The following is a 12,027-nucleotide window of genomic DNA, read 5'->3' as shown; positions in this document are numbered from 1 at the left end:
TTAATAGTCTGAATAATAAATTTTTAAATATTGAATAAGAAGATTAAATAGAAGATAAGAATATTATATATAATATGTTCGAAGTTATCTTAATAATCCATCATATAAAATTATCATTTTTGAAAAAGTAAATTCATTTATTTTCAAGAAGATCAAATATAAAAATTAGAAATTTCGATTCATTCATTTATTTAACTTTAATCTTTAATAACTTTTCTATTTTGAGAAATTAAAAAGAAAACTCTTTTTATGATAACACATTATTTAATTTTTAATTAAATATTAGAATAAAAAAATAAAAGATTCAAAATGAATAAAGATAAATAGAATCTAAAATGTGTTATGAAATTATTTTTATTTTTATTAATTTATTAATTTTAATATATTACTTCTCTTTTATTTTTTTATTTCAATTCTATAAAACTTTATTTTTATATGGAAAATATATATATAAATTATTATACAAACTTTTATTGAATTAAAATAATTTTTTTGAATGTTATATTCAATTTTAGTTTATATTATATATCTTTAGTGATTTTGCCGAGTATTCTAGTACTAACCTCCAAGATATCAGATAAGAAAAATCCGACTACTATATTCTGCGAGATATCTATCTATCGATATCAACATACATATCCGAATGAACCCCCCCTCCCTCCCCTCCCACACTCCTCCTCCCACACATCATCTTTTCCGACATAACCGCGCAAAGTAGCAAGAGTATCTAGCAAAACCCGTCGCAGTTCACCCTCTCTCTCGTCATTGAATGAATCGAGATTTTTTCTTCTCTCGTCATAGTGTAGATTAGGTTGGGCTGGGAATTTCCTCGTGTAAGTGAAGAGATAGATGGAGATGGAGATGGAGATGGTGGAGTCTGTTTACATGTAAGGTTACCAAGCCAGACCAAGATGATGGAAGGAATTGTGATGAGTGGAAAGGGATGGATGGTTATTATCAGTTAAGTAAATGTGACAAGTGCCTACCCAAGGTTACCAAGGATGAATTCTTCGTTATGGGAAAATTTGAATACGGAGAAGTATTGGAGGACTAGATACACATACATACATGTACCCATAGACAAATTCACTTCACTTTACACCATACTCACATCCACACTTCCAAAACCCAAACACTACTTCAAACTTTTGTTACTATTATTTTGTGATTTCGGATTGGATACTTGATCATCCTAAACATCCCTGTAGACGATCATCCTCCTAGCTAACCCCCCTTACTGTATATCCTCTCGTTCTACACATCATCAAACGATATTCTCCACGAATAACCTCTCACAAACAAACCACCAACACCATGCTATCCCATCCCATCCCATCCCATCCCATATGTATATATCTGCCAAACCTAGCAATTCCCATACTCCATGTACCGATCGCTGAATGACCATCTAATAATGCTCAAATCCCATCTAGGAAATTTGAGGGGTATCATCCAATTCCGTATAATCATAAAAAGCAAAGAAGAAAAAAGCATAACTCTACACCACCATTGATTAATCAACACGTGAATCATATCCGAGAAGATCATTGAATCATCACAAGGAGGAGACCCATTTAAATCGACCCTCACAAAACTCAAGCCGAAGTTTGTCTAAACATTGGTGGAGCTTGCGCTTGGAATCCGACAATATAATTCTTTTCCTCTCCTTCCATGGTCGTCCATTTAAGCGGTACGGTCGTCAAGACATTCAAGAATCGTTCTCCATTCTTTCGATAATTGACCAACGTAACCTGTGATTCCAAGCCACATTCGAGAGCGGTTCGAATGCTTGATTTTGCCATGGCGTTAGGATCATTCTTTGGATTTTGTATCCCCTTCATTGTTGGTGCATTGCCGAGGTAATCAAAGGTGTGTGGATTGAAAGGTTGTTGTAAGAATCTGCAATTCTTGCCAATGATTTCGGTTTGGGAGTAGCCTGTGAGGCGTTGAAAAGGTTCACTGCAGTAGACGATTGGACAGTGAGGACGAGCGGAATCGCACAGGACGAGAGCTACACCACTATCGATATTTCCCAGGGGATATGTGGGATTTGGACGACGTTGAATTTGAAACTGAGGGAGTCATGTTAGAACGACTGTACTTTCGAGAGACTTCACCCAAACGAGAGCCATCTAGCCCGCTTCGATTGTGGAATGGAAAACGTACCAAAATTTGTAGTACATCGAAACCACTTGGAGAATACAAGCCGGGATAAATCATAGGATCGGAAGAAGCCGAATCTCGACTATCTGGCCTTGGACTTCCATTTTGTTGAACTTGTTGATCTTTAATGGCGGCATGTTCTGCATATAAGGCTTGAAGCTATTGTGAAATGGTAAGCCTCGATGCAAACTCCAGATGGATGTATTGAGAGATACATGACCATGTCATACTCTCTCATACTCTCCCATACACGAGTGAGAGGAAGGAAAAGCAAAAGACTCACCTCTTTCAGCTTCCTAAGCTCTTCTTCATGTTCAGGAGATAACATCATTTCGAACGAGTATCTTTTTTTCTTTTTCTTTCGACGTTGCTTCAGAAGATGTATGACTCGAGGTTGGAAGGGTTGTAATACAAAGGATTACTTTGTACTTCTTCACATTGGTGGTATAGTTTTTTTCCTTCACCCTTTCCTTTATATCCATTCCCTCGAAATACTTTTGAAAGGTTTAGAAATTATGAATCGATCGAAGTGGGGGAGGAGGGAGGGAGGTGGAATGGGTGGAAACCACGACGTTTTGGGGTACCGTTATTTTGGTATTTATGGAATTATAGTTTAGGAATTAGGAATTAGGATATAGGATGAGGTGTATAATATTTAGTTTTAAGTACTAGGTAGATACAGGGAGATATTAGGTACTTTTTGTTTTGAATGCATTAGATGGTGGTGGAAAGAGTAAAAAGGGATGAGAGTTTAACTTCAAATGACAATCGAACTAATGAGAATTATGATCATAATAATGAATTACCCAGTATCTACAAAGTACAAACTACATAGAGGTACTATATACCCTTGACTTAGCGGTACTCCTTCATCGTAAAGCTCCTCCGTACATTGTATTTATTAGGTCGTAATACTCTGTGATTAAAAATAAACAAGATGCGCAGAATCGCAGATGAACCAATCGATGGGTAATAAACAGAAATCATATAATGAGCCTCATAAAATGTATGTAAACCAAGTACATACCCACCTATCAACGAGTGCCGCTTATGATCGATAGATAGATACATGGAGAAGAATTACGAACTCAACACGGCAAACATAGAGCTTTTCTTTTCCGATCGGGAATACCCTTACCTGGGTGGGCAAAAGGATGTTCCAACTTCCAAGCTTTTTTTTTCCTCTCGCTCGATCCCCAGGACATCTCAATTCACACCACAAAGGAAGTAACGATCGACCAATCACATTTCCAAACGACCGAAGTATGCGAGGGAAAAGAGACGGATTCCTACATTTGGCGCTCTTCTCGTCTATGACTACTGCGATTGACTGCGATTGACGGCGATTGACGGCGATTGACTGGCACTCTCGGTATAAAATCGAAAAATCGAAAAATTGAAAATCGGAATCAAATAATATTACCAAGTCATAACCTTACTTTTGCTTCGATTGGGACTGGCATGAATCTGACGAGGCTCAATCGGAGAAATAGATGAGACATCTGAATACGTATGTGAATCTCTCGCGGGGCATTCTGCTGGACATTCTCTTCCGTACGAGAGATGATGGATCTAACTGCTAAGTGATGTTTGAAACAATCATGAGGTGAGGGAGGAGTCAAGACTCAAGACATCACACTAATGACACGCGGTAGGATGGAAATGATGGAATCGAATCATATTTCGTAATAATCACATCTGATCAATGTGTGAATGTAAAACTAACACATCCATCGAAAGGCACACACCGAGCAAGATAAGATTATAAGTGTTCATCGATACAATCACATGGTGATATCCTTTGAATCCTTGATATCTATTTCTCAGTTGCCGGTCTATCGTGATGATGATGATAATAATGATAATAATGATAATAATGATAATAATGATCAAGCCTTGTCTCGCTGCTTGACACTTTTACTAAATCTTACCTCACTTACACTTTACTCCGTCCATGCAGTAACGGTACCGTATGAATATCCTGCATGCGTGCGTACATTGCACTTGGACTGGTGGCACTTATACAGTCTTATAAGTTACACGTCCAACTCTACCCAGATAGGTGAGATTACATAAGTGGAGATGCAAACCACATTCCGCGAATCGATCTGGGGTTTATGGTTTATCCGAGTACTGAGCCCCTTCATACAAGTACTCTGTAGACTGTACAAAGTACAAAGTATAAGTTACAACACCCCCGCCTTTACGTCTGTTCCCCTTCCACGGACTAGTCTTCGACTCCATATCTAGGTCCTAGGAGGTGCAGTACAGTACATAGTACATCCTACATCCTACATCCTACATACCTCGGTCCCTGGATAACTAGTATCGATTTGATCAATCCTAGATATCGATATTGAATATCCATACGATCGATGATCGAGAAATGAGAATCGAGAAATGAGAATCGAGAAATGAGAATCGAGAAATGAGAATCGAGAAATGAGAATCGATAAAGGTGTGGGTGGATGTTTACCCACAACTCCTTTTCTCAACATACTCGTGTCGAGTATGCATGACTTCTGTACCGAGTACGCCAGTCTCCATATGAGAGCAATTGAAGTCGTGGAGATATTCACCGCTTATTACGAGTATTACTTACAATGTTCAGAAAGCGTGGAGAATAACCTTGTGAAATCGTATGTTTCTTACAAATCAGACTTGGGTATCTCTCTCAAGGCTTTATTATACCTACCACCTACCCACGTGCTTTCTCGTGATTTATTGAGTTACCTATTCTTCACTCACAAAAACCCCTTTTATCGCTTTTATCTCTGGAATTATATCAATATGACTATAAATTGAATACCAAGTCCCTACCATCAGAGATTTATCTATGGATTTATATCAACACAACTATAAATTGACTACCAAATTCCCACTACCAAATACCAAGTCATCACTTTTGTCATAATGAGTACCTAGCCATGATATCCAAACTAATATCCAAACTAACAGCCATCAACTCTATTACGGCTGAGCATAGTGTCCAAGTCAAGCCATCAACTCTACTATAAATTAGTATGATGTCCAAGTCAAGCCATCGCTCAGATATCCAAGAAACCACTCCTATTACTTAAGGGTGCGATTGAAATGGCGATATGCTAAGAAAACTAAACTCTATTAAGTACAATCTACATTACAACTCTGAAATGAAATCTTCAATCGAAAGCTTAATCAAAGTGTTTATAGCTTTGTTTAAACGATCTTTGAATTTTTGTATAATAATGGCTTTTTGTATTAATTCTAATGAATTAGAGTATTTTGATAATTCGAAGAATCTAGTTCTAATTTGCTTTAGTCGCTCTTCCATATTCAGTCTCGCATACATATTGTCTGATTTAATATTATGTGATTTCTTATTAACTTCCATTTGCTTTATGCTTATATATAGCTGTTACAACGGCATCCAACATACCGCATCATATGATTGGAGAATCACATGATAAACCTAGGGGATTTAGGGGATCGAAGAATTGGCATTTAGATTCATAAGATCTAGGGGATTCAAATAGAATAGGATTATGAATTCCACAAAGAACGAAGGTTTATATAAAGGAATAGATTTCATTATAATATAGAGCTTCATACTTAAGAACAATTATTAGTTTCATTACTATAATTACAAGAATTACAATTAATTATAACCTTGTTGAATTCCTACTTGAAATCTAATCTAAACCACTTCGAGAGATCTCTAGACACTTTCACGCAATCCTAGAGGCAGCTCCCGTAACAATAGCTCAAAGCCACATTCTTTAAATTTTGTAGTATATTTATATGATATATGTGATCTATATATAGAATAAATATTATCAATTATTAGTTAGATTAAGTTGTATTTTATATGTGATATTATAAAAGGTAATAAAGCTAATTCGAATAGGAAATGATATTAAAGTGTAATATTATATAGTGGTAGAGGTAAGTGATCTATTTCGACTTAAAAATAAAAATAAAATATGATTTATGAGTCTTGTATATTGAAGTATAAGGTTTTGAATAAGCCTCGTAGTATTTTTTGTATATGTATAAAAATCTAGTTTTGAACGTGCTTTATTTCAATTCCTTATTAGGTTTAAGTTTAATTAGCATGTCGCCATTTCAATCGCACTCTTACTTAACATCTCTAAATCACCCCACCACATTACCGGAAGCCGATTTAACAGCGAAGCTATGGTTATCTAGGGATTTGTTATCACGAGTAGGAAATGGACGGGTAGGAGATAGGTAGTGTGGTAGACATGTTACAACTTCCCATGACATCTAGAGTTCCGGAGAAATGCTAGAGTCTCGAAGCCACACATGAGTTGCAACTCGAACACGTGACTGTATTGAATACCTTCATCACGAGTACCTGGGAACATGTCAAGTTCTTTACCAACGATGATTTGCTTCTGATATGAAGTATCTTATCACTGTATATACAAATTATAAATATTATATCTCATTTGGTCCTGTTTAGAATATCTATATTATTATATTATTACTGAATATTCACCTATATAGGTACCTATATTCCTATAACGTAGTTCATATACGAGTAAATTATATCATCGAACGAATTACTTGAAAATATACTAGAATTAGTCATTTTTAATAATATAGTTTATCAGTACATACACTATATTAGTATATACACTACTTTTACCTCAATTTATACTTTCAAATTTATATTATTTAATAATAATTGAATCAATTAATTAAACTATTTAGAATTTGATAATCTAGAATCTATTATATTATTTTGATAGATTCTTATATTGTAATTTATCTTTTTATATTTATTATAATATTAAATAGAAGATACTTTCTTATTGAATTACTCTTTTTTTAATACTTGTTACATTAAATCTAAATATTAACTTTTTATTAAAATAATATATTAAAAGTTTTTTATTTAATAAACTTTTCTCTTTAGTATAATTAGGTTTTTTTTATTTATCGATATTTACTTAATATTTTATTTATTATTTGAAATATATAAATCTTTATATTCAAAAGCATATTTTTATAAGCTAATTATTTTATACTTTTAATTAGAATTAATATAGTTTTAAATATAAATATAGATAAGCTTGATTGATAATAAATTATTTGAGATTTAATTAATATTGATTAAAAAAGAGCTTTAATTAAGTTATAAAGAATTTAAAAGATTTATTAATTTAAATTGAAAAAGGAGAAGGTAGATATACAAATTTGAATATTTAATTTCGAGAATATAGCTTTAGAATTAAATAGAATTAAATTTGTTTTTTGAAATTCTGATTTTATATTCTGAAAAATAATTGATTTTTTATATATAACTTTAAAAGTTATAAAGAATTCAATCTTCAAAATATGATTAATATATGCTTTAATAAATTTATTAATTTGATTATTATATGAACATTTTAGATTATTAAAATAGTTAAGTTAAATAACTTGAATATAATAATAAATATAATATATAATATTATTCTTTTTATAATATACTTAAAAAACTATTGATTTATAACTTTTATATTTATTTAATATTAACATTCGATATTTACTCTTTTTTCAATTCTTAATATACTTATCAAAATATTTTAATTATTCTAAATCTATTTTATTATTTATTTATTTATTAGATATAGATTTAATAGTTTAATTTACAAAAAGATTGATTTCAATATATTAATTGAAAAGATGAATTTGTTTTTAAATTATTAAAAATAAAGGAATAGTTTTATTCTTTTTATTTCCATATATTATTATTATAGTTTATTCTCAATTACTTAATTATATTAATTTACTTTTATTATATTTTTTAATATTAATAATAATTATTATTATATATATAATTTCTATTATAAAGCTTGTTTTATTAAAATTATAAAAAATTTCATTTAAAATATTATATTTCATTTGTATATTTGTAATTAATCGAAATTATTTTTTAAAGAGTTTAAAATCCTTATAAAAAGCTTTTTGAAAGTTATAAATATAATTAAAATATATTTTTAATTCTTTATATTGTTTTACAAATTGATATATTTAAAGCTTTTTAATAGCTTTTCCTTTTTTCAATTTAAAAATATAATTTATTATATCTTTCACTTCTTTAAGTTTAAAAGAAAAACCTTTCGAATTTATATTAAGAATATATAAAATAATTATTTGTTTTTTTATTTTAATAAGTTTTAAATTTTATATTTGAAATTTAATTACAGGAATTGTTCTATTTATTCTTCGAATAAATATTATATATATAATATTATATAGTTTAACAATCTTTTAAATTAAGAGTTTTTTATTTTTTTTGATAGCTTCAATAGTTAAGAGTATTCTTCCTTCTTTATTATTCGATTATATAATAAATAATTAATAAATCACATGTTAAAATTGAAGAGTATAAATTGAGGTAAAATCAGTATATACATTAATATAGTATATGTACTAATAAACTACGTTACTCTTATTTTAATAATTAGTCATGATTTTTAAAAGAAAAAATCATTAAAAATAATAATAAAAATAAAATAGTTATGATATTCAAGTTTTTTTCTAGAGAATTCATTTTCATGTGAAATTATTATACTTTATATTATAAAAACTATTTTTTTTAACAACTTTAATAATACTTGGAATTTTTAAATAAAATTAGATTTTTGAAACAATTAAAAGATTAGATTTTATATGAGAAATTTTCGAACAATCCTATTAGTTAATAAAGAAAGTATATAATTATATATGAATAAATTTTATGTATAAATTAAGTAATTTATTTATCTATTTCTCTATTTAATTATATATAATTTAATATTTAAATATTCTTTCTTAATATTCAGTTAATATACTTTTTAAACAAGAAAACTTAAAGTTAAAGTTTATTTATTATTTACAAGTAATATTTAGATTAAATTGGATAATAAAAATCTTTATTGAATAAAATAATTAAAAACATATAAAACAATTTATCAATATATAGATTATATTATTATATAAACTACTTTAAAAATGTGTTACAATTAAGGTTTCCTTGATATTTATATTTTAATGATTAATCATTAATTTTTAATAAAAAAATTATAAAAAATTATAATAAAAATCAAATATTTATAATATTTAGAATTTTTTTATAAATAATTCATTTTAGCTTGAAATTATTACACTTTGTATTACAAAAACTCTTTTTTTAATAACATTAATAATAATTGAAAACTTGAAAAAGAAAACTAGATTTTATATGAAAAGTTTTCATAAAATTCTATTAATTAATAAAGAAAATACATAGTTATATATAAATAATTTTATAGATAAAATGAAGTAGCTTATATAACAATATGATTTATATACTAATGAACTACGTTAGTATATATTAAAACTAGCTATAACTTCTATAAATTCTAATTAAATTATACAAAACTTAATATGATAATATTAATATGTATTATATATACAGAAAGAAAGTTTTATAAGATTCAGATTAAAAACGAAAGAGAAATAATATATCAAAATCATTTAATTAGTAAAAATAAGTATAATTTAATATTCTCTTTTAGATTCTATATATTTTAGTTAAATTTTGATTATGTATTATAAAGAACTTAAATTCTCTTTAAATTTAAAGAAAGTTTAATTTTTTTCACAAGTATTCTTTATTATTTATTACATTCAAAAAGTAATTTAAGATTGAAATTAAACAAGTATCGAAATGTACGATTATATACTTAAGCGAATTATATAATTCTTCTCTTCCTTATAAAAAGAGAAAGAATTTTATACCTTTCATCTAAATTCATATTATTCATTTATCACGGAGGTAATAGCTAGATTTAATAATGACTTTAATCTGGAGATAGGTATATAAAATAATAATAAACTAGATTAACTTAAGATATAATTATAAGAATTACACCTACTTTATATATACTCTGATTAGGTAACGGAATCATCTAATTAAGTATATAGGGCATATAAATAAATAAGTAATTTAGAGGAGTACTAAAATTAGTCCTATAGGATTAAGTTATATAATGAATTCTATAATATACCCCTCAGATTGCTTAATGCTTTAATGGTTACACTAAAGAATCTACATAGTAAATAAAGGAAAAAATTTTAGGTAATAAATAATATAAACATTAGTAAGCATTTTACTTAAATAATTATTATAATTTTATCTATTGAATAGGTTTATTTATTAGATAAAGGCGTATAAGGTATATAAATATATATAGTTATTCAAGAAAAAAAAAGAGAAAGTTATTATTTGAATATAAATAATTACAAAATGAATATTGATTCTTAAATTCTTATTTATAGGTTTATATATATTATAATATTTATAATTTAATTAACTATTTGAATTAATTGATTTAATAGATCCGTATATGTATAATGTTTTATAACAATAATAAACTTGAGTAAAATTTAATAGGATTTTGAACAAGCTTATTTAATTAATATAAATATAAGAGAAGAATAATTCTTTTTTTTCTAGATTTATATTTAATATTTTCAATACATTCTTCTATTATATCTTTTTTTATTAAAAAATCTTTTAAATTTATTAATCTCTTTAATTATTATATTAATATTTTTTATATACACTATCAAAAGATAATATTAAATCTAATAAATCAAGTACTTGATATTCTCATAATAAATTATTACTTCCAACTAAAATTCAATTATCTCATTTCAACAAACATGTTTTTTAAATAAGATTGCTTTTTGATATATATCAATAAGATCGAAATGATAGCTTTTGAAGGAGAATTGAGAATATTCAAATTTATCAAACTAATATAAAAAAAGACTATATAATAATTCTTTTATAAATAATAAGAAAAACAATCATCTTTTTGATCTCCCTTTAAACAATATTAATATCTTCTTTTCAAAGTCTTTTTCTTTTTTTAATAATCCCAATTCTGTTTTTATATCAAATAAAAAGCAATTATTTATTTGTAAAGTTTATTAAAAAAAACAAAAGAAAAGATTTTAAATATAATCCAAGAAATAAAAATATATAAAACACTATTCCTTATACGAAATATATTTTTTTTTTCTTTTCTAATCATTATAAAAAACATAATAAATATTTTAAACCAATTTTTTTTTTTTTTTTTAATACTAAAAGTATATTATATATATTTGTATATTCCTTTTAGTTTTTTTGAAATTCTTAAAAATTCGATTAATAAAGCTTTCTAATCCCAAGTTTATAATATTTTCTGAATAGGTATATGTTAAACTTTTATCTTATTATAATCTGTTAATATATCTTCTAAAAGATTATTTTGAATTAGAAGTTGGCTCGTATTATAATAATAATTATATTGGTAATGATTAAAGAGAATAATAAGTTTATTGATTTCGATTTGTTTTTATTATTAATACAGATTGTGTTTCCTTTTTTTGTTTGATTGTTGTGATTATTTGTTTATTTTTCTTTAATAAGGAGATTATTATTTTTTTTGATTAAGAAATGGAGATCTTCTTTTATGATTCAATCTTCTGTAATTAAGTATACAAAGATTAATATGAGGGTTTATATAGCAACCCTTAAGATTAAATCTCAATCTACTCATACTAATTTAAAGAATAAAAAGAAGAGGGCTGAATTTGATATGGATAATAATAATAATCTTGATAATAAATATGATATTATTGATGAAAAAGATATAATTGATTTTGATAATAAACTTATTATAAAGAAATAAAAACTTGAATTGATGTAGCTTAAAATTGAATTTGTTATAAAAAAACATACTTTTAAAGAAAAATATATTATTCAATTTTATTAATCCTAAAGTTTATATTTTGTAAATTTAATAGAAATATAAAATGATTAAACTTTTGATATAATAAGTTTTTAGTTAATTTGTTTGT

General features: G+C 26.9%; 1 protein-coding gene across 1 annotated transcript; it reads right to left on the bottom strand.

Moving 5' to 3' along the window:
• Positions 1-1,287: 1,287 nt before the first annotated feature.
• EAF01_010911 (uncharacterized protein) lies at positions 1,288-2,927 on the bottom strand. Its single transcript, XM_038919168.1, has 3 exons — positions 2,447-2,927; positions 2,167-2,322; positions 1,288-2,072 (listed from the first exon to the last, which is right to left on the bottom strand). Exons 1-3 carry the CDS (start codon positions 2,492-2,494, stop codon positions 1,596-1,598), a joined length of 681 nt encoding a protein of 226 aa, XP_038765451.1. The 5' UTR covers positions 2,495-2,927; the 3' UTR covers positions 1,288-1,595.
• Between the last annotated feature and the right edge of the window lie 9,100 nt (positions 2,928-12,027).

The sequence above is a fragment of the Botrytis porri genome (assembly GCF_014898465.1).
Source record: "Botrytis porri strain MUCL 3234 chromosome Unknown BPOR_018, whole genome shotgun sequence".
Classification (NCBI taxonomy): domain Eukaryota; kingdom Fungi; phylum Ascomycota; class Leotiomycetes; order Helotiales; family Sclerotiniaceae; genus Botrytis; species Botrytis porri.
Note: the sequence above shows the minus strand (reverse complement) of the source record. Positions and strands in the feature narration are given on the sequence as shown.

Bases quoted from the DNA above. Each gene is read 5' to 3' on its own strand.
- EAF01_010911 (XM_038919168.1), bottom strand. From the start codon at position 2,494: ATGATGTTATCTCCTGAACATGAAGAAGAGCTTAGGAAGCTGAAAGAG. The intron at 2,323-2,446 runs GTGAGTCTTTTG...ATTTCACAATAG, and splicing joins AGCTTAGGAAGCTGAAAGAG to CTTCAAGCCTTATATGCAGA. The intron at 2,073-2,166 runs GTACGTTTTCCA...TGACTCCCTCAG, and splicing joins TCGATGTACTACAAATTTTG to TTTCAAATTCAACGTCGTCC.